The sequence below is a fragment of the Dermacentor albipictus genome, chromosome 5, assembly GCF_038994185.2.
Source record: "Dermacentor albipictus isolate Rhodes 1998 colony chromosome 5, USDA_Dalb.pri_finalv2, whole genome shotgun sequence".
NCBI classification, from domain to species: domain Eukaryota; kingdom Metazoa; phylum Arthropoda; class Arachnida; order Ixodida; family Ixodidae; genus Dermacentor; species Dermacentor albipictus.
The window spans coordinates 156,824,069-156,851,486 of record NC_091825.1 but is presented as its reverse complement, the minus strand read 5'-3'; the positions used below and the strand labels follow the sequence as shown (position 1 = coordinate 156,851,486).

At 46.8% G+C, this 27,418-nt stretch overlaps 2 protein-coding genes and 1 long non-coding RNA gene across 6 annotated transcripts in view; 2 read left to right on the top strand and 1 right to left on the bottom strand.

Moving 5' to 3' along the window:
- LOC135902374 (uncharacterized) overlaps positions 1–27,418 on the top strand; it is a 159,202-nt gene that overhangs the window by 124,771 nt on the left and 7,013 nt on the right. The gene's annotated exons all lie outside the window — the stretch shown is intronic.
- Positions 9,054–10,141, bottom strand: LOC135902375 (uncharacterized). Its single transcript, XR_010564495.1, has 3 exons — positions 10,030–10,141; positions 9,829–9,981; positions 9,054–9,159 (listed from the first exon to the last, which is right to left on the bottom strand). It is a non-coding gene; the product is annotated as an uncharacterized lncRNA (long non-coding RNA).
- On the top strand, positions 24,843–27,215 carry LOC135902299 (anhydro-N-acetylmuramic acid kinase-like). 4 transcript variants are annotated; one of them, XM_065432264.2, is made up of 2 exons: positions 24,843–25,001; positions 25,594–27,215. In XM_065432264.2, exon 2 carries the CDS (start codon positions 25,623–25,625, stop codon positions 26,748–26,750), a length of 1,128 nt encoding a protein of 375 aa, XP_065288336.1. In that variant the 5' UTR covers positions 24,843–25,001; positions 25,594–25,622; the 3' UTR covers positions 26,751–27,215. The 4 variants fall into 4 exon arrangements, with proteins under 4 accessions (XP_065288336.1, XP_065288337.1, XP_065288338.1 ...); XM_065432265.2 differs by having other exon boundaries at positions 24,949–25,096; XM_065432266.2 differs by lacking the exon at positions 24,843–25,001 and adding an exon at positions 25,120–25,296.

Below are 27,418 nucleotides of genomic sequence, written 5' to 3'. Positions count from 1 at the left end.
AGCCAAAGTTGCAGATTACACGCATGGAATTGCGAATAGCTACGTTTTACCGTAGATGGAGCCTTAATTGCTGCACTACTAGTGACGAGAAACAGGTGGGGGGGGGGGGGGGGGGGTATTCTGTAAGAGTGCACCTAGTGGACTGTCCATTTCGCGCGCTGCTGATTGGATGCAGCTGTACGAACGAGGAGGAGACGAGCGGCCCTAGCCAATAAGTAGCGGCCGAAATGGCTAGATGGACTCTTACAGAATACCCTCCCCAGGAGCCGACACCGACTTGAAATTCAGTAACTAGCTCTCCTTGCCATCACAAATTTTGACACCGTCTGGCCGAAGCTATACATAGCGAACTCTTTATTCAATGAAAAAATATCGTCGCAGGGCCTCCTATGCGCGCAGCGATATTTTGTCGTCTTCCGTACAGAATGACTACGAGGCGCGCGTGATAAAAAGCCGCGTTAAAATACGTTGACGAGACGCCGGTTCCAATCCGCTTACAAAGTGTGGCCTGCTGCGTTGGTTGATTTGTCGTTTCTCGAACACAGAGAGTGTTCGCTGCCTTCTAGGTATAAGTGAAATGCAGCAGAAGGACGACGACATATGTTACAACATTATATGCCTGTTTTGTCATCATTCAATGTGGCAGGTGCAAGTCGCAGATCCTTCTTCACTCGTTATAGATGTTCCGCTGTTCCACGATAGAACATTCGCGTCGCGGGTAGGATGCGAGCGACGTCAATGTTATTGTACTGAAACAAACAGCAACTATTGATTAAGTTTATCGATCTGGGGAATCGCCGTCTGCGAGGAGCGCATTCGACCGGTGGGCGTTGTAGGGATGAATTTATGAGACAGTTTAGGAGAGCGTGGCGGGAATACTCTCATAGGCTCTCCTTTTCTTTTTTAACCGCTGGCGCACCGATTGTTAGGTTTCGGGTGGTCGTATAACACTAACACGTTTTTGTAGTGTACGTGTAAAATCTATACGTGCATCTTATCAAATTCTGCATACATTCTTACTCTATAGGAAAAGCGCATTTCTAAGTTATATAAGTTGGCCCCTTACGCAAATTCTGATCTTTCTTTTTAATTTTTGAGGTCCATGAAGCCAAAAAGAATTCTTTAATGTATTATAATTTTTAGTATTACTTGTTTATTTATTATACCGATTCTTCATGTTCCAAGGAAGGATTACGCCGAACAAGAGTAATGGATGCTCAGTGTTCTACAATACGCTAACATAGTCAAGGGTTCTTTTCTTTTAATGTTTTTGGTCGGCGTCCGTTTTCCCCTTTGAATGTGAGCAATCCCGACCAGACGAGCTTTCGCCTAACTCTTGATTTCACTATTCTAACATATTAGAGTGATTGAAGACATTGCTTCCTGCTCAAAAAATGCATCATGAAAATAGTTGATACAGAAAATGCTGTCATTTCTTAGAATACAGATTACAGTCACTTTTTGTTTCTCTTCGGATTGGGAAAATGTTAGGTTAGTCCAAAGAGGAGGGGGTGAGGGTAGGGATTTTTAAATTTTATCTCGCGACGTTTCCCAAATAAACCACCCATCAAAGCTTACGTGGTGTCCTCTTTCCCACATCTTTGTTTATGCACTAAATTTTCGATGGGTAAGTTTTGTACATGCATGGGCGCTTCTTTTCAGCATGGAGAAATCGCCAAAAAAAACACTTTTCCACATACAGTCATAACTACCATTCTCTGCTGTGCAGCATACAATTCTAGAATCTATGACGACGATGGAAAGAGAACGGCAGTACAGTTTTCAAGTGCCTTCATCATATGCTTTCACTTTCGCATTGAAAAAGTAGCGCAATACAGGACGTCCTGTGGGTTTAGGTCCAGGGCTGGCGTCGGTGCTCCGCGAAGCACGTGGAACCGTATAACCTGGTGGCGAGGCCTTCGCACTAATCAGCCGCTGACACCAATAGCTTCTAGGCTTCACCATCTAAGCTTCGCTACCTTCGCCATCTGCCAGTTGCGAATAAAACAGGCATTTGTTTGAAAATATTTCGTAACAAGCTTCGCAACCGGCTTACAAGTAAACGCGTTTGAAAACTCGTCTACGCCCAATCAAACTTGATTGTGGAAGCAGGCGCGACCGATTCTAATGTCAGTGTGTCCAGGGAGAATTACTCGGACTCTGAGTGGTCTTTTTCACAGCTCTGTTTTTCTTTTTAGAAAGTTTGCTTTGTGGCACAAAACGTCAGTTATCATGCAGGTCTAGCAATATTTCCTAGAAGAGAAAAGGGTGTTGATTCCGCTGTCTTCGCGTTCACTGCGTAATTATCCCTTGTATTTCAGGATAATTATATTTATTGCTGGAATAATAAACATAAATTATTCTTGATGGAGTTTCAATTTTCAATATCCTAGGGAAAAGGGACTAAAAATCATCAGCCCTCCCCTTACCGGAAAATGGGGATAAGCGACGCTTCTCTTCCGTGCATCTGACCTTCGTCACGGTTAAGTAACCCGCAAGTAACCATGCCGCATTGCTTCGGCATCCCGCTCCCTCAGCTCGGGATCTTCTTCTCGTTGCTTCAAATTGCCTGGGCTCGGGCAGCTCTGAAGACACGTCAGACGTTATCGGCGTGCGGGCGAGTGTCGTTAGACGCCGGGCGCGTAAGAGAGCGTTGGCCGCATCCCGCTCCAATGGGTCGAACCATCGGTTGAACCATCGCCTAGGCGCTGGTCGAGCTATAGGTGCTGCTGTTCTCGCCAACGTGACGTAACGTGTGCGCGCGCTCACGCTACATCGGACTATATTTAGGCCTTAACGGCTGAATAGGCACGCCGACGGCGAGCCCTTTCACAAGCGAGTTCTCGCCACCCCTCGTCGAAGGCTGTCAGTTCTTTGGGGGAACGCACAACGCGTGGCCATCCCATCCATATTTCGAGAATGAACTGAACGGAAACGAGGACGGCGCAGCGCGCGATGCCTTTTCCTGCCGTTTCCCTCCCCGGCGGAAGCGAAACGGCTCTGATTGATTGCGCGCGTGACGTGCACTCCTATGCAGCTGGAATCCTTGCTAATGACTCACGCTCCGGCACCGGCGCAAATGTCAGCTCATCAAACCGCCCTTTCCCGCAGCTGCTCTGCTCTGGGAGCAACTGAGTTTTTGCGTGACTACATCGCCACCGAAACTTGCGAAGCAATACAAGCTCCGCTTGAAAATTATGCGGATTCCACGCACTGTGGGAATCGTTGTAAGTGAAGCTTTCTGTGCTGTTTCCTTTGATTGACGATAATTAGCGGTGATGTTGACGGCTAATGTTTAATTTCTTCAGTGTTTAGCGCAATGCGAGAGGGGTGAGTTGATGTTAAATTTTACCTTGCATGCTCCACTGCTGTTTGCCTGCGTATATATAGTACACAAAACACAAAGAGATAAGTGCTGGCTTGAGGCGTCATTGTGTTCCATACTTCATAACCTCTGATAGGGTTGAGCATATTCATTGCCTCACATGGCACGTTGCATCGTGGCAGAACTATTAAACAATAATTGGATTACGGGGCTGAACAAGTCAAACCCACAATCGGATTATGAGGCACGCCATATAGTGAAGGACTCCGGATTAATTTTCACCCCGGGGGCCCTTTAACGTGTACCTAAATTCTATGTGCGCGAGCGTTATTATTGCGATAGCAATTATATGGACACTCCAGGCGCATTTCTTCCGTCGGCGTCGCCGAGAGGTTTTGTATAAAGTCCAAGGGCGATAAAACCGCCGCCGCGTGCCTTATGCTGTGTGTGCGAGGGTGAGCCGGCGAACGCGGCTCAGTCTTGTCCGGCGGCTGCTAGGGTGCCTCGATGCCTCATCACCTGCCACACCGTACAGAGTGGAGACCATGGTTGTAACATCCGCGGCGTCTACTGCGGAGTTAGGCACTTCAATGGCGGTCACCGTATAGTAGACGCCTTTGGCGGACGCCGTAGGGACGCGTTGCCGGCACTTATGGGTCTTGAAAGCGATCTGCGACGTGACCAAAGTGCGCGCTCACGTGGGCCTTATCTTCGAAGCGATCTGTGCTGTTTGCATAGTGCGCGTAGGGCCCGTAGCTTCGTATGCACTGTGCGTTCAACGTTTCGTTCGCGTTCAAGCGAAAAATGCACGAAGGTCAATTCGCTTGCTGCTGCCGCGATTCCAGCAGCTTAACAGCGAGTTTCCGCGCTCATCGAGCAAGATGTGTTCATGTTTACCTTTGCGCGCGTGACACCGTGCTTGTCAATTTAGTTTAAACACGTTGGCCGGCTAGTTGGTTTGAATTCATGATAGAATCTGTAAGCGTGACTGAACAAGGACGTAGAAAGAAGCAGACACACAAAGACAGCACTGTCCCTGTGCGTCTGTTTCTTTATAGGTCCTCGTTCAGTCCCACTTACACATTTTCTCATTGTTAATTTAGTTAGTACGTGAATGCTTACAAGCTTATACGGCTGATAAAACTACTATCCTTATTTCGTACAGCTATCTACTAATTTGCTATCGCAATCGGTGCTTCGCCTTCCAGGCGACACTGCGAATTTTGTATTTCACCCCAGTCGAAATGCGGTTGCCGCTGTCGGGATCGAACCCGCGACTTCGAGCAATGTCCCAGCCGCAAAGCTACCGCCGTCGGAACAGAAGCGTTGATTTGACGTGCAACCGGTTCAGTAGCCTCGCCTAAAGGTGGCTTTGCGTCTGCACGCCGTACGTGTGTTGTCCGCTTGACAAATTGGCATGGTGTTTATTTTTCAGAAACAGCCAAAACGTACTGTACCGCGCCATACTTTGAACTTAAACTTATCCTGTTTGTCCGCAACCGCTGTCGTGTCTAGTAGTAACGTTACCTCGCCTTCTCACGTTGCCTTTTCCCTCTCCCGCCCACCCCCTATGTGTGGGAGCTGCGAGCGAAGAGTGGCAAGGCTGTCATTCACTCGTTTAATCGATATACCCATTCTAAGCTTCATCTCCCTATCTCCTCTCTACCATCTATCTACCTCCACTGTGGACCGTTGTACGTTGTAGTATAATGGTAAGCGCCGCAGTTTTTCCAATGTTTTGTTTTGGGGAGGGGGGGAAGGGTTCACCGATAATTACACCTGTCAAGAGGCCATTGTAGTGACGCGATGGAAACGTCCAAATGGGGCGCCTCTCCTCTTCAAAGCTCCTGCCATGTATGTACGTGCTCTGAACCACCTCTCGACGCGGCGTGCAAGACAGTGACAGCTGCAGCAGCAGCAGCAGCGGAAAATTCGAAGGAAGAGGCAAGGATAGCTTCGCTTTAAAGCTGTTTTTTTTTCTGCCCGCTGAATATTTCTGGAAATTTTGCATTGCTACTCCTGCCGACAACTACCACCGTTATGGCATGGATTTTCTGTCGTCAATAGGCTCAAGGCACCGTGTCGTTTGCTCTGAAGCATTTTGCAAACAGTGTGCTCGATGTGCCAAACTCTTGCTCCGACCGCTCTGCCACTCAACAGCACAGCACGTGCGTCGCCGTTACATTCAGCCACCAATACCTCTCTCTCACGTGAGGAAAACATCACAAACAGGAGAGCACTTGCTGACCACCGCGACGCGCATGCGAAAATGCAGCCATGCTGTATTGAGCATCTAGAACGCACTTCAGCTCGTCATATATATTGTTACGGAATGATAAAAGAAGAGAGAGGAAGAAGAAGATCGCGAGACCCTGGCTACTGCGTGTTGTTGCTAGTCAGCCTTCTTAACCCCATTGACTCTGCTTAGATATACATTGTAGATACAGTCTGTCTATACTCCCAGCATGCCCGTAACGATATCATCAGTGTGGCCTGACTTCAACGAATCGGGTGCCATATAAAAAATATTTTTAAAAAACAAATTTTCTACTGCACTGAGTGCCCTCCAAATGTTCCAGCGTGCCGTGCAACGCGTACGGTCGAACTTGATATGCATAATCCAACCTCAAAAATGTAGTCTCGTGACCTCTTTAAGAATGAAGAAAGAAGATAAAGATTAACAACTACACCACGGGTTGTCTACTGCATCTGAACATTTTTCTTTCTATTTGTTTTTTTAAGGGATCGTGCCAATTTTTGATGAAGCTGCTAGATTATGAAAAAAAAATGTCATGTAATGGTAATAATGAAGGAAAGGTGTTTAACATCAGAGTCTCCCATTAGCAGTGACAAACTCATGCACAATTTGACGCACTTTCTTTCGGGCTCGACGAAGGGTACTTGCAACAACAGATAAAAAATTGCTGTCTCTGCCGTAATCGAGAGTAGATGCAATCATGAAATGGTAACCGGCAAGTCAGGTTGCTTGGAAATGATGTTAACCACAATCTTAAAATGAGTGTAGTACATGTTCGCAAAGGCACATCGCACCACACCAAACTGTGCACTGGTCCATATAGACGCCGCCTAGCTAGAAGAAGAAAACCGGCTGAAGGCGGCACGACAGGCAGAGAAACAAGCCAGGAAGACCGAGCGCACTGCCCAGCTAGAAGAAAAGCGCCTCAAGGAGGCGCGAGCAAACGTCTCAGCTAGTTTCCCGCTCCCGCAGGAAGCAGAGTTGCGCATAGGTTCGCCGTTGTGTTCCCGCTCTGCAGTGAAGCAACTCCTCGAGCGCGCAGGAGGCAAATGCAGCGTGGTGTTCCATTTGCTTTCTTCTCTGCTGGTCGCGAGCTACATCCGGCAATTGTTCGCAAGCGGTGAGCAAGATGACACTTTTAACGCGACAGCGTTAAGGAGCTCGTGTCGCAGAAAAGCCGGTGTCGTCGGCGTTGGTGTCGGCGGCGTTGGCCGTGAGCGGTAAATCCCGGCAGGCACTTCATGAATAAAAAACAACTTGCAAGATGGGCTGGGTGGGAATCGAACCAGGGTCTCCGAAGTGTGAGATGGAGACGTTACCACTCAGCCACGAGTTAGATGCTTGAAAGCGGTACAAAAGCGCGTCTAGTGAATGCGGTGTTGCCTTAGAAACGAGCCGTAGAAAGGTATACTGCGGTGTATATCGGTAATTATGAACATGTAACTTACAGAAGTCGCAGTTACACGAGTAGCGAAGTGCGTTTCCGCTACATTTCATCTGCGCTTTCTGCACACGCAGAGCCATCTTGCGGCAAACACAGAAGACCCTCTCCTCTCAATGTACACCGCTGCCCCGACAGATGGCTCGCCACGCGCGCATTGGGGCTGTGCAGGGACCGGTGCGAGGAGCGTCGCGGCCCGGACGCCCTCTCGCCTGACGACGCTTCGCCTTGCTCCCTCACGGGTTGCAGAATCAAGCGTCCTCCTTTCTTTAGATCACTATCTGGCTATCTCTCTGCCCGTGCCGATCACGATGCTTGGCTGGCGTGCATCGTTTCCCCCTCCGAGACACCGAGTTAACTTCTTAGGTTCGTTCCGCTTGCTCAGGCGCACGTATCGTTGCCGCGCCGAACGCTGCGTTGCTCGACGCTCACCGCGTCCGATGCGGGGTGCCTCGTAAGTGATCGCTGCGCCGTAGCCCATTGTCTTACACACCTTGGCGGGTCGACGGGAACGCTGTCGCGTTCCACTCTTGAAGGCGAAGCTTAAGCGTCCTCCAATTTTTTAATGCAGGCTACTCTCGAACGACTGGCGCAGACGGAGGGGTGCCAACCCCCAAAGTGTTTAGTTTGTATGTTGTTAGATACGGGACCTTTTCCTGAGCCTCCTTCGAGTTCACCAGACCACATCGAATCGCGTCACACCTAATTAAGGAGCGTAGAAGCACATGTACCACGTTCCCGAGGCGCGGCACGTCCCAAACAAGTTGGCGTCCCCCACCTCGTGCGCCACATGTGGAGCTATTCACTGCTTGACTCTTCCCGAAAGTGTAGCGGGAGCCTGGCATGGTTCCTGGTAACGTAGGTCCTGAGCCAAGCTGCTTTGCAGCTCTGAAAGGTCACTCGAAGACAACCCGTGTTCCCCCATCCGCCTATTGTGACGGCGCTTGCAAGCCGCGAGGCAACGACGGCCGTAATACACCGTGAAGCCCTGGGAGCCATCCACCCCGTCCGCCTTTGTGACGGCAGTTGCAGACGAGGAAGGCAATACCGCAGACAAGTAATCCCTCGGACAATTGGAGCCCAAGGAGCGACCCTCTGCGCCGGGTGTGACTTACATTCGCACGGGCGCCTACCATTGGCTGAAAATGACGCCACCTGAGCGGGCTCGCCGATTGGCCGAACGTGACGTGACTTCGAGGCACCGAAGGGGTTAAAAAGTCAGAGACCGGGAGCAGCAAGGGAGCATTCCTTTATTCATCTCTTTCGAGCTTCTTGCCACGGGCCGCAGCGTCCGAGCTGCTGCCGGGCCGTAATGACGTTATGACAGTTTATTTCTTGGTACTCTCACTGTAAATAATGCAAATAAACCTCCAGTTTTCATCCCGAAGTCCTCCTCAACCTTATCCAACTTCCGCACCCAAGCAAGGTCCAATATCTGGGGCACAGCAATTGGGATTGTCCTCCAGATGCAACAATGCACATATATACGCGCACATATACAAACAGCGCACGAAAGTTATGAGTAGGGCCCCGCTCGATACCTCGAAATAAGATCCCGACTGTGCCCGTGGCTCGAACAGCTCAAAAATTCTTCCTGCAAACGCGCATTACCTTGCAACAAAAAGCGGTGCAATGTTTTTCAGCATGCATATGACGTCGTCTCGCTGAGGCCGGAAGCCAAGAAATGTTTTAAAGTGTGTTAAAGAAAACTTTGCACACGTGTGGTGGACAAATATGTGAGCACATTATGGCTGCCGAAACCAGACGAATAATGATCATGGCCAAGAGAACTATCGTACCTGCAGTTATGTCAGTGACTGTTAACCGTGACTGTCATTCATCACTAACCGTCATTCACAGCTGCTGCACGTTTTCGATATATGCGGTACAGACACATAGATTTGAACTCATTTCAAATGTTCACATGCGCACATTTTATGCAAAGCTTATTTTTATGATTCATACCGCAAACGTAACCGCTACTTCGTAGCAGCAAATCTGCTAGTGGAAAAAGATTCAAGATGCACGAGCTTCTAGATCAAATTTATTTCGTACAAGGGAATGGATGAGCAATGGCTGGTGGCTGCAGGGGATGAGTGCTGGTTCTTGGAGCCTTGGGGGCAGAATTCAAAGCCACTGGAAAAGCAACAAGTTATTAAGAGTAACAACAGGTTATTTTTATTGCACTAATCACATAAGATGGCAAACTTGCAAAGCAATTATTCACACATTGCAGTCTGTAATATGACAACAAATTTTCTCTATCTCTTCATAATACTTAGGTTAATTTACTATAACACAGCGCTTATTAAACGTACAAAATATAATTTCAGATTCCTCACGTCGACTAAGGCTGAAGCTATCACAGCTGTCTCATCAGCGGGAGCGCACGATGTTTTCGCACTCTACAAAACAATGAATACGAGTACATTAATTGACCTTACATGAAAAATCAGAACACCGACAAAAGAAGGAAACAGTAGAGAAAAGACAGGGTGTGGCGGGCAAATCGTATCTGCTAGTATTTACTCTGTTTGAACAAACTATTATAGAGCCGCATAGTTAGAACAATCGTACAGGCTACACAGCGAATTGGGCGAGTTGGTAAGTTGGCATTCTTGGCGTATATGTGCAGCGTGACACAGACGTGCAGTCCATTTTTTGTCCCGCGCCTGTGTCGCGCTGCACATATACTCCAAAAATTGCACAAGTGAACAACCTCTCATGCCAAACGTACGCATTTCAGCGTGTACAGGGGTGTCACTTAACATAAATGCTGCTTTAGTGTAAACAAGCCGGACTCACCTCTGTAAACAAGGCGAACGCACTTCGCATATCCTGGTCCCTTTCGGAGCTGGCCAGTCTCGTCCGTCCGCCCGGCACCGCGTAAAAGTTTTGCCACCTTCCGTGTGATTTGTGCTCTTTGGTGCGCTACACCCCGTCATACTGGAATACAAGCTTCAACATGATGTGTTTCGTACCACTTCAGCAAAGTTATTAACTTACTATCGTCGAACACCGTACCGTCAACCCGGAGCCGATCGGTGCAACGCACGCTCGACGATCCGCCAATTGCAATTTCGGTGGCACTGACAGAAACGAGTCGACGTCACGCTCGTAAAGTTGGCTTCTCAACGGCGCAGTTGAGCATTGACGTCATTTTTGTGCCACATGATAGCGCTCGGCGAATAGCGGTGTGAGCGGCGCCGGAAAAGTTATGCGGCACTCAGCTCCCTGTGGGAGCATCGCTAGTCTCAGCGAATCTCGATTCTTGCTCCGTGATCTCGACGCAAGAGGTCACGTGTTGGGCCGCCACTGAGCAATGGGATGGCTTCACGGAGCGTTCGCTTGTCAAGGCTGGCTGCGTGACGTAGTGATCTCTCCTTTTTCCTTAGCTCCATGAAAGCAAAGCAGTGCTTCCAGGCGCGTTCGGCGCCACGCCACACAGTAGTTCTGCGAGCGCAGTAGATCCGCAGTAAATTCCATTTCCCAGAATTAAAGTGTATGGCGCCCTGTATCTGCCTTTTGAACGTCGCTACTGGAAATGACAAATAAAACTTCAGCGTACTGAAGTTACAGTTTGAGTGATATTGTGAACAAAGCTTAGGAAGAACTCGGAAGCAGTATTTTTGTAACTTTTTTGGGAGTAACTAGCGTATGCAATGCGGTCCTCTACAAAAATGGTGAGGAGATCTCGTCTTGATCACGCAACTTGCTTGGATGTTCTCGTTTGAGTGCCCGGATAACGGCTTTGGCTGCTTTAAGTATGTCTTTCTGAAATAAAGGAGGAAATTGACCAGTTATTCTATATCCCCACAATGCGCGCTAAGGTTTATTTGACGTCGTAATAAGGTAATTGAAATTTTGCATTGTCCGCATTGTCGAGAGGGACACGACCGGGAATTCCAGGGGAACGCTAAATGTCCGTAATCTGGTGCAGCAAGGAGGGGCTCATTTTTCGAACGAGGAATTTATAATAATTGTTGTTTAAATATATGCAGTACTGACCACTCAATTAACAGGGAGCAAGGACTTAATGTTATGTTTCCGTCAAGAACCATGGCCAGTCCCTCCTCAGGAGTACGTGCGATGTGTTGAAGGCGGCAACCACAACAAGAATTTAATTAAGCACAGCTGGCAGCGCAAATGATAGTACCATAATGCACTGTAGCAGCGCTGTCTCTGCCACACAGGCTGTGACGCGGGCATCTTGTCCGAGTCGACCACGGGCACTTATCTTTCGCTGCACCGAACTCAACTACGTGCGCCCAAACACACGTCGTGCAGGCGCGTTGGCACGCGTTCGAGCCGCCCCCCTCGGCTGATTAGGGACCGCGCGCTCCGATTAGCGCAGCGCTGGGGAGTCGTCGGCGATCCGGCAGCTCTGCCGCAGTGTCCGCTCGTCGCCTCCACCGTTGCCTTGATTATCTCCCCCAGAGGCTCCCGGCGTGGAAGGAGACGTTTAGCCTAGCCGAGCTAAAATGACAGCTCGAGCGACGACGATCTGGGCCACTTTCGCTGCTGCCTTTGCGACGTGGCAGAGCCAATGGGCGGCGCCATGTAGAGGAACGTCCGCTGCTTGTTTACGCGCCTAGGCGAGTCTCTGACGTCCGCAGTGCCCGATTTAGACGGAGCTCATGAGCGACTGCATCCATCACGGAGACTTCTCTCGTGAGCGAGCCCTCACTTGCCACGCTGGCACACGCTTGGAGTCAAGGACAGTTTGTTATAGAAATGTTTTTGTATTGTAAAACTGCTTTAACGAAGGAAAAAGGAAATTCCGGCTGAACCCATTTCGCAATGAACGTCGACCTTAATGCGATTATCGTTCAAGCAATATAACGACATACTGTATTGCTGAAGACACCTTTATTTACAATTTGTAGTGGTCACCCGGAGATTTCCACTGCTTCGGCTATATGCGGCATACACTATATCCAGAATCGGCTCACCTTGCTATACTTGCTGGCCAAGGTCCGCCATGACCATGAATGACATGGCGACGACTGTATGGCGACGACGCAGAGAGGACAAGGGCATGACAGAGAAGGCATGACGTCAATGGAATTACAAAAGCGCTGTGACCATTCTGAAATTATGACGATGGTATAACGACGGCATGGGGACAACGGGATGAAGACGACGGCATGGCGAGAGTCGGAAGACACAGGTAGAATGAGCGCGATGGCATCACGACGACGTAATGACTGCGATGGCAGAGTAACGGTGGCATGATCCTGATGGAATGACAACACCATGTTTGCGGTGACTTAATTGATGATGACGGAAAGCAATTTAAAGGATTTCTTTAATTGGAGGCAGCGTAAAGAAGGTAGGTATAGGTAGGTAGGTAGGTGGGCGGGTCTATAGATAGATAGATAGATAGATAGATAGATAGATAGATAGATAGATAGATAGATAGATAGATAGATAGATAGATAGATAGATAGATAGATAGATAGATAGATAGATAGATAGATAGATAGATAGATAGATAGATAGATAGATAGATAGATAGATAGATAGATAGATAGATAGATAGATAGATAGATAGATAGATAGATAGATAGATAGATAGAAAATGGCTGAAGTAGTTGAATAATGCTAATTGCAGTAAAACAATCGTGCAAGTGCGAAGTACCATGCAGTTTTTTACACTTACCAGCGGGAACTCTGGCGCTGCGATCGTTCAGCCACCATGGGTAAGATGGGTAGAACATCGATTTGTCTTATCTTCGTCCTTGGGGCTTCAGGCGTTCTTGTGGCTTCGTTTATGACGCTTATCTGTGAATATATTGGACTAAATTACAAAGCAACTTATCCTTTTTTAATGCAGAAGGTAATAAGACTTTGCAAGCACGCATAATCGCTGCTAATCGCAGTGAATCCTTGTCAACGCGCAAGGTCAATCCAAATAGGTCGCGAAGCTTCGGGCGAAAAGCGGTTCAGTACAGATTGTCACCGACATCAGCAAGGGGGGTTATGGGAGCAGCGATTGAAGCGCGACTGTTTTGAGGGAACAAACATTGGGAAAGAAAAAAGCGTTTTTTAATTCAAGCGAGACACAGTTAGATTCACTCAGTGAAAATAAAATTCATTGTCAATTTTATATATTCGTGATGAGTTAAGAAAATACAAGTTTATTCAATTTTATTATTATTAATAAATGCATTTATTTTCAGCGCCCATCGTTACAGGGGGAGTTGCAATGCACGTCTTGAAATGGGCAGAAAGGCGCACTCGTAAAGTTAATCTGTTGAAATACGCCGCCCCCCCCCCCCCCCCTCACAGTTTGTGCTTTCTTGTTCGTCGAAGTTTGTCTGAATTTGGTGACGCGGGTAGCTTCATCGCTTCTTAATCTGTTCAGTCAAAAGCAGTCAGTTACGAGCGCCAGATAATTGTGTAGTTGTTTACGTGCGACTGCGCCGACCGACGAGCTTGGCGTCCGACGATAGGATCAGCACTCTACACCTAAAGCTTTCGTCGGCCTCCAAAGAAAGTATGTTCTGTGCAGGGGTGCGATTTCGACAACCGTACGGCTGGCTTTCCTGCATCGCTTTCCGCGCTGAAAGCTCGAAACGCTCAAGTCGAATGGCGGGGCATTTGAATATATAGCTCCAAAAGCAGGCCAACAAAACAAATTTCGCGCCATCGAAAACAAAATGACCTCACTTCTGCTTTTAACGGACATGGCGTCACATTATTTTTTCTTCCACCGGAAGTGTTCCCACCACATAGAGATGGCGCTAAGCCCCATGAACCACCGATGGACAGCCATGTTTTGAACGTATGGGCTCCTATGGAAGCTTCGCTACCAGGTATATTTACCTTGTCATGCGTCCGTGGCGTAACGGTTTCAATATCGGGTTTCTGTACTAGAGGTCCAGTGTTTGAATCCTGCTGTAAGACAATTTTAATGTCTATTTCACTATTTATATTGCATCGCATTTTTAAAAAACGATCGCTTGAAAAGTCGCGAAGCATTTAAAGTCAGAAGGACGAAGTTACCCGTCATTCTCATGCTGGCTGCACTGCTCTGCTTGCGGCTACCGTAGACACTAGCGCCACAGTTCCCTGTATATATTGTGTGAAACTCATGTGAAATACGTCTTACACTCTCTTTTTTTCGGTGCTACCGCGCTCACACAACATGAGGTACAACGCTCGAGTGCCTGGCAAACCGCTCTTCTGTAGGTTGGATAATGGATCTGATTGGCACCATGAGGCTTCGACAAGTACAACGATTCCGCCGCGACTCGCGGCTGTGGCGGAATGCTACGACCACGAAAGCCAAACCTGGGCCGTCCAGCAGGTCTCGGCGGCTCTTGAAAGACAAAGGCCGAGCGAAACCGACGGAACGTTGCCCCTCAGGGTGACCGACCGCGGGAGTAACACGCGCTGGAGTTGAGTAGAGACCACCCGCTGAGAAGACGTCAGGGCCCGCGTCACGGCGCCATTTAGTCGTGGTGTCGTTCTGCAGGCGACTACATGAAGTTGTCTCTCTCTCTCCTACTTAAAGGGAGTAGGTACTGCTGTTATTGTTTAGAAGATTATCCCTTTATTTTTGTTTTGCCCTCCAGGCTTGAGGATGACGTCTTTTTCTCACGAAGATATTGCAAACAGACCAGTGGCCATCTTTAGTGCGAGCTGGGTACTGCCCATGCTTCTGGAAACTAAAACTGTTATCAGCTCAGAATTTTACGCTTGCTTTATCGCCCCCCGATGCGTCATCAGACGTGATTCTCGATTACAGAATAATGCCTACATTTGCCTTTTCTCTCTTCTGCGTACAATTGCAATATTCGCAATATAAATGTCGCTGTGAACTTGCTCTTTCTTATCTGCCATATTTCACCGGTTGAAGTGTGTAGAACAATGATTGACGAATAGCATCGCACAAAAGGTGGTCGCCGTCTGTCCTGATCGTTTCCGTGAGGCAGTGACAGCAAGATTTCGCGAACTAAGATGTAATAGAGGGCGAATAGTAGGCATGGAGGGGTGATGCTGGCCACAAGCACAGCGAAACCTTCTCCCTTCTTGAGAACACGGCTGGCGCCTTCCTATCCAACCACTACCCACCCAGGACGAGCGATTTTCCACGCGATCGCATGTTGTATACGTAGCTCGTACTGAGCGTGATAGTAAATTAACGATTACGTACAGAGCTGAATACACTTTTGTGGAATTCGTCTCTAAGGCCAAAGCAGCTACCTAAGCTTGAGTCGATCACCAGGTCATCAATGGGAACTGTAAATGTAGTCCCGCAAGTTCACATCTAGCCGATCTTGTGGCACATGTCTTCAGATATCGCCAGCGCAGTCCTGAGCACGTGGTTCACGCCTTCTAGAGAAATCTGTTGACATCTGTATGTATATAGCTGCCGAAAATTTAACTCCGACTGATATATAAGCCTTAACCTTAGTAACTTAATAGTAGTTAGTAACCTTAGTAACCTTAGTAGTATATAAACCTTAGTAACTTGCGATTCGCTGATGATATTGCCTTGCTTAATAACTCAGGGGACCAATTGCAATGCATGCTCAGTGACCTGGAGAGGCAAAGCCGAAGGGTGGATCTAAAAATTTTTCTGCAGAAAACTAAAGTAATGGTTAGCAGTCTCGGAAGAGAACAGCAGTTTACGATAGGCAGTGAGGCACTGGAAGTGGTAAGGGAATACATCTACTTAGGGTAGGTAGTGACCGCAGATCCAGATCATGAGAGTGAAATAATCAGAAGAATAAGAATGGGCTGGGGTGCGTTTGGCAGGCATTCTGAGATCATGAACAGCAGGTTGCCATTATCCCTCAAGAGAAAAGTTTATAACAGCTGTGTCTTACCAGTACTCACGTACGGGACAGAAACCTGGAGGCTTACGAAAAGGGTTCTGCTCAAATTGAGGACGACGCAACGAGCTATGGAAAAAGAATGATGGGTGTAACGTTAAGGGATAAGAAAAGAGCAGATTGGGTGAAGGAACAAACGCGAGTTAATAAAATCTTAGTTGAAATCAAGAAAAAGAAATGGGCATGGATACAGTGCTCTAGAATATATATTCTAGAGCACTGTAGCATGGGCAGGACATGTAATGAGGAGGGAAGATAACCGATGGTTATTAAGGGTTACGGACTGGATTCCAAGGGAAGGGAAGCGTAGCAGGGGATAGCAGAAAGTTAGGTGGGCGGATGAGATTAAGAAGTTCGCAGGGACAACATGGCCACAATTAGTACATGACCGGGGTAGTTGGAGAAGTATGGGAGAGGCCTTTGCCCTGCAGTGGGCGTAACCAGGATGATGATGATTATTAATATTATTATAATTATTATTAAGATATAAGCAGCACACAGCCCGTTATTCCAATAATAGCGCTATAGTTGAACTCATCTTCACTAGGTGGAGCCACCTACGCTGTCACTGGTATCTACGGCAATCTGTAAGTGGTAACGGGTGTGCAGGCTGACCGTCGTGAAGTCAGACCAGAAGCTCAATGTTACAGCATACGTTGATGAATGCTCTAATTTTTCCATTGGAAGTGCGGTTAGGTGCCTGAGAAGCTGATTGCGTGCAGTGTTGCCATAGTTTTTTCAAGCACGTCACGAAAGTGGGACAAAGAAATCGCTTAATTTCCTCTAAATTTTTCTTCAATGTCTCAAATTATCGCGATAGAATTTGAGTAAATTTTAGGTAACGTAGGCGTTTCGGAACATTGTAATATATTTTAGCATGGCATAAACAATTTATCGAAACGTCTTACGTTTCCTAGGGTCCGTTGACTGAGGCATAAGCAGTGAATTTGCCAGCAGGGTGTAGTGGACATTTACTTTAATATTGTGTTTACATAACGGACGATGACAGCTGAAATTCGCTGTTTACCCTATAAAATTGTGAAGTTCCAAATGCAGCGCGATTCAAAAGAACACAAGCAATCTGATTTTGCTAGCACACAAAGGTACTTGGTCACATTATCCCTAAAATTTTTCAATTTCGCAGTGCTTTTCAAAGAATAGTAAATTTTTGAAGACGCACAAGGTCGCATGTTAACATACCGATGACAATTAACTGACCTCTATGCCGATCAAATACTACGCTTTATAACCTTTGTCTACTTTAACGCGATTCGCAGTACTGATTTGTTCAAATTCGATGCGACAAGGAAGCAGTGCGTGCAGGCCGGCTCGCATGAACGAGCCCAACCGCTGATACGCATACGCCTTCCTACAGTCAATCTATTTTATTAAATGCGAAAGCATTTTTACACCTACCCAACGAGTCACGAAGACGATCGCTTTCAAGATATGGTCCACAGTAGCGAGCGAATTCACCTTCGTGCTGCCTATCGCTTCAACGCGAACTAAGCGGCTAGAACACAGACTCGCGCGGTCGTGCCATACGTAGGCGCCGCCGGAGTACGGTTATGATCACGGCTGATAATGGTCGACGCGGATGGATAAGGCGCTAAAGAGTGATAACGACTTATAATGGTCAGGACGTCATCAGCTGCACTGCGCCACCACCTGCAATAGTTTGCTTGCATCATCAGTTCACCTTCCACCGCCATTCGCAGCAGTTCGTGTCGCCGCAGCGCTTATGTTTATCATCGTCGGATCAAGTTTCATACCATTGATAATGACACCGAACTTCGTGAAGATGAGCAAGTGACACAATGCTTACGCATACTTAGACAACTCCCAGAGGAGTTCTTGCGTGAATTTTTATTCGCCGACTGCATTCTAAATATTGCATTAAAAATGTGAAATATCCACCAATCGAACACATATTTAGTGAAAATGTAGAAACCGGAGCATCAAGACCAATTTAAATCGGTGCCGTAAAGAATAAAAAATAACAAAAGCATGCATGTTGTAAGCACACTGAATCCTGTGAAGTTGAACCGCAGAAGGTACGGTAATCACTGCTTCATCATGGTCACATAGCCTACACGTCATTCAGCCAGTTTCCACCGCTCAATTGAATGCACGAGGGCGAATCAGAAAGTATTTGCCCCTATTGTTTTTTAGCCAAATGAAGGCTGTAAATGCGAAGTCAATATATCCAATCCCAGCGGTGGACCTTTCTTGGACCGGCCCGTCCTTATCTGCTGGTAGCTCCGCCGCACGGCGCTGCTGTCAGTTGTTGAAGATGGCGGTTGTGCTTCACACGTCCACGACGTACGAGCAATGAAGTGCAATTCGTTGTACTTCATTCACAGGGAAATGCGACCCACGTATGAGCAAAGGCGTCTCGCTTGGAGAAATGATAGGTGGTGGTGTTTGCTGCGAGTTTGCAAAAGGCCGTGAAGACTTGCATGGCAATGGGCGTTCGGGGAAACCACGCGCGTGCGAATTCTACCACAGGTGCATCTCAAATTGCAACGAACCTGTATGTGACTAACGTTCCGTAGTTTTTTCGGCGTCCGTCAACAGAAAAAAATCATTATATGGGCCGATCCTTGTCCAAACTCAATGGCACATACCCCTATGGGCTATGGAACCTGTAACGCGTCCTCGAACGATTCTTGTCACACGTGGGACCCAAAGAGGTCCCATGCACACGAGTAAGAAGAGATGTTGGTAGAATTCGCGGAAAGAAATAAGCTGCGACTCGTGAACACCTTCTTCAGGAAGCGTTGGAACAAAAAGTGGACCTTGAAAAGCCATAATAGTGAAACAAGAAATGAAATTGATTTTATACTTTCTGCCTATCTCAGCATAGTGCAGAATGTACAAGTGTTAGGTATAGGTAAAGTGCAATGATAATATGTAACTAGGCTGGCTTCAGAAGCAGCAATTGAAGTGGGAGGTAAGACACCAAGGCAACCAGTAGGTAAGCTCTCTGAAATAACAAATGACCTAATAAGGAAACGACAAAGAATGAAAGTGTCCAACTCAAGAAATCCGATAGAATTCGAGGAACTGTCCAAATTGTTCAACAAAGCGAAAACAAGGGCTATTAGAAATTATAGCGTGAGAAAGCCCGAAGAAGCACTAAAAAATGGACACAGCATGAATTCGGTGAGAAGGAAACTTGGCATTGGACAAACCGAGATCTATGCACTGAAAGATAAGCAAGGTATTATCATCAGCAACCTCGAAGATATAGTAAAAGCAGCGAAAGAATTACATAGTGCCCTGTACAGTACCCAAAGCAGCCACGATACCTACACTTTGCTTTTCGTTTGAGAGTTGTGACTGTCGTCAGCTTTTGCTGGCGTTCCATCTTCACAGAGTGGAATGGTTGTCAGTTTTTTTAGTGCTGCGATGGGACAAATGTCTGAATCGGTGTGGAGACTATGTCGAAAGATAGTGTAAGGCACGTAGAACAGTACGTACATTTGTAATTACCTTTATGTAGCCTATGTTGGCTAATAAATAATATGGGCAAAGACTTTCTGATTCGCCCTCATAGTTTTTTACTGTTAAAGTGCGTCCTGTACTCTGTTTCAATAGCTCCGTGCAGCACTCTAGAAGGTACGGGCTTCCTTGACCAATCAGGGGGTTGAACACATATTAATGGTACCCTTCCGCACCCTGTCGTATGCTAGCGGCGAGCGCTGAAGTGCAGGCAGTGGCAGCATGTACCAAGAATGCAACTGCGCGGCACATCAGCTGTTGTGACAGCAGCGGTAGAAAATTCATAACATATTCGCTCTTACATAAAAAAATAGAGTCCAGTCCACGCTGTGAATGTGGTTGGCTAGCGAAGCTGGGGTCCTACCTGATCCGATAGACCAATGTGACGTAGGCTTGAACAGGGTCCTGCCGAGCCTGAGCCGTAGTGCATATTGGCGCTGCTGTTCCTTTACTTGTTCATGGTATTCGCGCTCTTAGAGAAAGCTTTAACTCGGGCCCAACTCCGATGCGGCCTATTCAAATACATGTATAACGCAAAAACGTTTCTATAGCGTAACCCTTGGACCGATTTTAATGAAGTTTGTTGCATTTGAGAGAAAAAGCTAAATTCTAGTGACTGTTGGAAGCAGAATGTCGATTTACGGCCTAAATTTTGTTAAAAATATTTTCAAAATTTCGATAGTTTGAAAAAAATAGAAGCACGAACTTTATAAATTAATGGCTCTGCATTAAAAACAGATATCGAGGTTCTGTAAACGGCATCTATTAGATCATTCAAAGCGGACAAATTCGATATGTCACTTTATATCTTACATGAATGTGTTACGTTGTGTACATCATCATCATCATCATCATCATCATCATCATCATCATCATCATCAGCCTGGTTACGCCCACTACAGGACAAAGGCCTCTCCCATACTTCTCCAACTACCCCGGTCATGTACTAATTGTGGCCATGTTGTCCCTGCAAACTTCTTAATCTCATCCGCCCACCTAACTTTCTGCCGCCCTCTGCTACGCTTCCCTTCCCTTGGAATCCATTCCGTAACTCGTAATGACCATCGGTTATCTTCCCTCCTCATTACGTGTCCCACCCATGCCCATTTCTTTTTCTTGATTTCAACTAAGATATCATTAACTCGCGTTTGCTCCCTCACCCAATCTGCTCTTTTCTTATCCCTTAACGTTACACCTATCATTCTCCTTTCCATAGGTCGTTGCGTCGTCCTCAATTTAAGAACCCTTTTCGTAAGCCTCCAGGTTTCTGCCCCGTACGTGAGTACTGGTAAGACACAGCTATTATAAACTTTTCTCTTGAGGGATAATGGCAACCTGCTGTTCATGATCTCAGAATGCCTGCCAAACGCACCCCAGCCCATTCTTATTCTTCTGATTATTTCGCTCTCATGATCTGGATCCGCGGTCACTACCTGCCCTAAGTAGATGTATTCCCTTACCACTTCCAGTGCCTCACTGCCTATCGTAAACTGCTGTTCTCTTCTGAGACTGTTAAACAATACTTTAGTTTTCTGCAGATTAATTTTTAGACCCACCCTTCGGCTTTGCCTCTCCAGGTCAGTGAGCATGCATTGCAGTTGGTCCCCTGAGTTATTAAGCAAGGCAATAGCATCAGCGAATCGCAAGTTATTAAGGTATTATCCATTAACTCTTATCCACAGTTCTTCCCTACCCAGGTCTCTAAATACCTCCTGTAAACACGCTGTGAATAGCATTGGAGAGATCGTATCTCCCTGCCTGACGCCTTTCTTTATTGGGATTTTGTTGCTTTCTTTATGGAGGACTACGGTGGCTGTGGAGCCGCTATAGATATCTTTCAGTATGTTTACATACGGCTCGTCTACACCCTGATTCCGCAGGGTGTAGACGAGCCGTATACAAGGGTTTCGCAAAAGCTATATTTCCACATGACTAAATGTTTTTAGATTCATGTGTAACATATCAATTTTGTACGCTTTAGATTTAAAGTTGCACCCCATGCGAGCGATGACTTCGAGCGACGTCTCCCCAGTGTTGCCGGTATGAGGGCAGCAATATAGGCGCCGAAACTAGCGTGACGCGTGCTTTATTAACTTAAGTTGATGTATTTTACTGTAGAAAGCAGCATAAAATATTTCTGAAAGTCTTGCAGTAGGTTCTTATCCTTGCACGTATAAAAATTCAATCGTTTGCTCGTTCCGTGCGACAATCGGAAGTACTGGAGTTATGTACATCCAGTTCCGGCGTTGCGCTATTGGCTAGTCGCTCATAGCACTTCCGGGCGACGAGCGACGAATTCTAGATTTGCAAAACCGAGCGATCGCACGACAAGACCAAGCGATCTGTTCAAGCGACGGCCCGATCCGTCGCGCGAACCCGTCGCTCGTCGCTGTCGCGCACAAAATCGCGCCAATGGGGTTTAGCCTTTACTGTTAGATGCAATACACAGAATGGGTTTATAATTTTTCATTGCTGAGTTACAGAGTTTTAAACTTGATGATCTCGTTTTCTGAAAATTTTCGATTTTTGCCAATTTTTAATATAAAATTGACGACCTAACTCAAAAATTGGGAACCAACAGTTACTAGATTTTAAGTTTTTCTTTTAAATGCAACAAACCTTGTCAAATTTGGTGCAGTGGTTGCCTAGAAAAACAAATTCTCCTTTTACGCGTGTTTAAACAGGGGCGCCCGAGCTAAAGCTGTCCCAACTATGCGTGGCTTGCTTTGGGCAGAAACCGCTGCGTCCTACCTAGCCTGAGCACGACGCCGTTGTGCGTATTGACCATGTTGTCACCGCTGCCGCTCATCGTGTTCTATAGCATCGTGTTCATCGTGTTCTTCAGGAGTCCTAACTAAACATAAATGAAATCAGTTGCTAGGCGGCTTTCCGGTAACCGCAACAATTAGACAACCGTAATCTTTACCCGGAAACGCTTGCTGCAGCCGTTATGCGCGAAGGCGAGCTTTCTGGTTCTTTTTTTTCTTCGTCCTGCACGCCCGCGGCGCCGCTGCCACGGTTGCGCTGAAGAAGTACCCCAGAAACAAATCGGACTTGCACGCGATAATACTTCACCAAAAAAAAGTGTTCCAGCTGTGAAAATTCTGTAGGAAATGCAGCTCATTCGCTAAATATTTATGATATTCTTACTGAATACTTCGTTAATGTTTGTCGGTGACGAATCGTTTTCGGGGTGTATGATGTTTAATTCATGTAGGACATTTTTTGTCTTTTGTTTAATATTTAGGATCATTTTTCGGGTGACCAATTTGAGCCTTTGATTATGCACGATTTCGGAAAAAAGAAGCTGGAGCCGGATGCTGTACCGAAAGTCCCTAGATATTTTTTGCTTTCCTTTAAAAAGAGCAGAATATCTAGGGACTGTAGCTGTACCCAACAAGTTCTAAGGTGATCAGCCAGAGCGCACAGTCGGTGCCAGTATAATAAATGTTAATGTTTATTGCAAGGCTCTAGGCGAAGCCATCATGCCTGAGTGGCTTATGTGGCTTTAGTCACTGCTTCCCTTAGCCTTAACGACGTAGCTGTGTACCTGATCAGTCAGAATCGGTGGTACTCAAAACATATTTGTAGCTTCTATTTCAGATAAACATTTGAGGCAGCCGAGCTCCACAGCTACTTGCGACGATTCACAAATCGTACTCACCAGAAACGCCTACAGAGACGCGAACATGGCGCGTGACTCCAAAGCATACATCATTTTTTACATGTTCTTCCCCTAAAATTTCTTTACCGCATTTTCTTCTTCACAGGGTTGAAATAAGGCTCTCGGGCGTAATTTCGGTGCGACAGGAACTAAATAGTAGCTGAAACAAAAGCGCCAAACTTGTCGTCTGCTACGCTGCATCGGACAAGGGGGCGCCACTCTAGAAGGGCGAGAGCACGCGAGGAGAAATGAGCGCGAAGCGGGGGAGGGTGGCGGAGATGGCGTTACTTTTAAAGGGGCCCTGAGCCACTTTTTATCGAAGTAGAGAAATGCATTTCAAGTGAAAGTAGGCTATTTGAGCAATCCTATGCCGCAAAAAGTACTTGAATGCGTTCACCAAAGCGGAGTTATGACATGCATGTGATCCATTGTAGAGTATCCCTTCCTGTAGTGAGCTTGTTCCCTTGGTTGACTAAAGTCCAGTGTTTTCCTTATTCTATTGAAGATTATTTTGGTAATTATTTTGGTCAGACATTATGGATACTTACGCTCCAGTTGCCGGGAAGCGTGAGAAGCAGTCAGAGATCTTTGAATGCTATCGCATTCCACTCTTAGGGCGAAACTTAAGCGTCCTCCAAATTTTTGTTTTTCTTATGCACAGCAACATTAGGATTTTGTCAATGTCGCGGCAAGGCTCAGTCACCGCAAAGCGTATTCATCTTTTGCATACTGTGTACGACAAAAACACAACAACAACAAAAAAAGAACAGTCACGCAGGAACTTCTCTGGTAGCTGTCTAAGTACACGTACAAGCATTGTGCCACTTGCTCATCTCCACGCAGCCCACCGTCATTAACAATGTTATGGAACTTGATCCGACGAGTATTAACCCTTGTCAACCCTCATAGGTCGTTCCCTTATGTTCGACAGCGAACATGATAAGGCAAGTTTAATTAAGAGAGAGTTAATTCATTACGGCACTGGAACCCACGACCAGTGACGTTAATTAAGTTGAAGTTAACTAACAACATGTAATTATTGTATAGTTAATTAAGGCACTCGAACCCTCAACCTTTGGTGGGGGTCGTACACACGACCTATCATGTTAAGCTGAATTAGGGAACATTTAGCAAAGCCACCACTACATTTGCTGAGGGAAGCTTACAGTGCTTTACTGATGGTTCGGATGCTTGTTTTGAGCTTGTTCGTCTTTGAAACGTATGCTGTCGTGTGTGTTGTATGGGTGATTTCAATGAATGTATGGGCTGTTCGCTTCACTTTGCTGAGCGTTTTAGCCTCTGCCTTACGTGGGTATGAGCCATTCATTGTCTTACGTGACGGAAAATTTTCTCGTTGGGCAGGCACAGAAATGCTTACGCATTTAAAACCCACGCGACAACGTCCCCAGCAAACCAACACAGCTCAGCAATGTGCTCAGATGTAGTGCGGACCGCTGCGCCGACCCTCCTGCGTTCCAGTGAAGCCGACACCAGCGCCGCCGCTCGGGCTATCGGCGAAGCATATATTGTCGACGTTCGCAGAGCCATCGCACCACATTGCCTCCGCCGGCTATGAAGCCCACTGCCCCCTTCTAGTACACTGTAGCCCGGTGTATGACAGGACAGATATCAGCCAAGTCGCATCTGATTTGCCTTCTGAACGTCGATATCGATCCCTATCGACCATGATTGGGTTTCATGGGTTCTAAGCACTGTGACGCACTGTGGTATTAGGCCGAGCAATTCATGTACTTTTGCGCGCGCGACAAGAATTCCTCGGTACCTAGCCTGCTCGCATTGTCATCGACATTGTGACGCAAAATGACGCAGAGCTGACGTCAACGCCATCTGCCGAGAGAGCCGAGATTTCTGTTAATGTGTGTTTCATCTGTGTGCGACGCTCCGTGCAAGTACCTATGCAAGTACTCTGACGTACAGCGCATGATTCGCCTGTGGGTTGCCTCACGGTACGCTATATCAGACAAGGTCTAGAATAGTTAGGGTGCCTGTTCATACCAACGAGTGATGCGGCGGTTTCCATAAAACGTTAATGGCTTACGTTGTGAGTGTCGCATCCGTAACGCCGGTTGTAGGACATCCACTTAAGTATTTCCTCCTGTTATGACACTAACCCAGTTTTCTTGTGGTTAAGTTCGCCTGTTTTCGCAATATATCTCTCGAACCTCATTACTGGGTAGCAGCTAGTATATGCTGCAAGATTTCCATTTTGTGTCCGACTACGTGGCTGTGGCTGCAGATTAAGTAAGAATGCATTTTGTTTTTCTTTTACGAGAGAACGGAGAGTTAACGTGTTGCCGCCAATTTGTCTCTTCAGACTTGATACGAAAAAGGTAAAGTCCTGCCCTAACTTATAAATGCTTCTATGTTGTACAGCTGATGAGGGCGTAGAGCTTGTCAAAAGTAGGTTAAACTCCGTGATCCGCATCGGTGCTAAGCGATTCGTTTTGCTACATAAATTAGTTGGAAGTTCTCGAGTTCTACACCGGCGCGCGATGCAGTGGGTTACATAGCGCTAAATGCAGCTTATTTCGCTTTCAGGGATCTGTTCCTTTGAAGTCACGGAAGACATGCCCGATTACAGGGTCATCGGGGTCATGAGCGGCAGTTCGCTCGACGGCCTCGATATCATCTACGTGACTTTTCAGGTCAACGGCGACACTTGGAAGTACAAAATAGAGCACACCAATTGCCAACCGTACGGTAAATATTGGACAAACAAGCTCCAGCACGCAGCGCGCTCGATGAGCGCCCTGGAGTACCAGCTGTTTCACACCGAATACGGCCGCTACCTCGGAGACTGCGTCAACATTTTTATCCACGACAAGCAGCTTCAGGGCAAAGTTGACTTAGTGGCCTGTCACGGCCACACTGTGTTTCATCAGCCAGCTCAGCTGACAACTGCGCAAGTCGGGGATGGCGCTGCTGTTGCTGCTGTGACCGGACTGCCCACTGTCAGCGACTTCAGATCAGTAGACATTGCTCTGGAAGGCCAAGGCTCCCCATTCTCGCTGGCAGCGGAGAGGAAGCTCTTTGGCAGCGAATACCAGTACTTCCTGAACATAGGAGGCATGGCATGCCTTACATATGTTGACAAGTGCAACAAAGACAGCTTTGCCATGGATGTCTGTCCTGCCAACCAGCTTTTGAACCTCCTTGCTGAGCATGAGGGTCAAACTTTTGACAATGAAGGGAAGATAGCAGCTGCGGGAACTGTTAACACTCGGCTACTGCAGGACCTGGATGGTTTCACCTACTACATGAAACCCCTGCCGAAGTCCCTCGGCGTGGACTTTGGCCCAGAAATCCTTTACCCATTGATATGTGCCCGTGACTTGTCCACTCCCGATGCCATGCGGACTTTCATGGCACACATCTGCAACCAGGTGGTGGCAACGGTGTGTGCTGTCAAAAAGAGAGTTGGTGACGAGTATCCGGGCCACTGCAAGATGCTGGTCACTGGTGGTGGTGCCCGTAACAAAATGCTTGTGGATGAGTTGACCAAAATGCTCAAACATCAAGATATTACTGTCACCGTGCCGACAGACGAACTTGTCAAGTTTAAGGAAGCCCTCATGACTGCTGTCCTTGGTGTACTGAGGGTGAGGCAAGAGGTCAACTTCTTCAGCAAAGTGTCAGGAGCAAAGCGCGATTCTGTGGGTGGTGCACTTTGGTGTGGGGCAGTCAAGCAAGCTTAGCACATTTATCTTGGCTGCCACCGAAGACCTCGCACAAGTTGCCTTATGTCATTCCTCATTGAGAAGGCGGAATTGGTTTTGGTGCCACAACAATGTTACTGATGTACCATTTACTAAACTTTTCATTGTGGAAGACTAAAGAAATGAGCAATAGGAGATGCCTCGTTACGACATTCAACATTGGAAGTGCCTTATGCACTCAAGCCAGCCATGTTTGTTCCTGATAAAATTATATTTAAGAGCCACAATTGTGACCCATGTAGCTTGCTGGTTCACATCACAAAAATATCATGAGTACCTGCTTTGTGCCTACATGTTTAAAAGGTGCCAATGAAATTGAGCCATGCAATGGTAGACATTGTACAATATTTTTTTACAATGCTGAGTACCAATTGCCTTCTTTACAGTTTTGTACTTTGGTGTTTGCTACGAGTTATATCACAGTAAAGCAATTTTTTAACAACAGTCCTTGTGGCATTTTTTTTCAGTAGTGCTTGCTTCGTTTGGACAGCACTTGTACATTAAATGAATAGTGCCAAAAACGCAAGGAACACAAGTCAGCTGATTTGTAGGCAGCTATATTGAGCAAGTTACGTTCACTGAAATTCTGTTCTACAAGCAATGCATTGTGAATTATTTGTACAATTCCTCTGTGAAGGTGACATTTA

Coding starts and splice junctions, on each gene's coding strand:
- LOC135902299 (XM_065432264.2), top strand. CDS start 25,623: ATGCCCGATTACAGGGTCATCGGGGTCATGAGCGGCAGTTCGCTCGAC.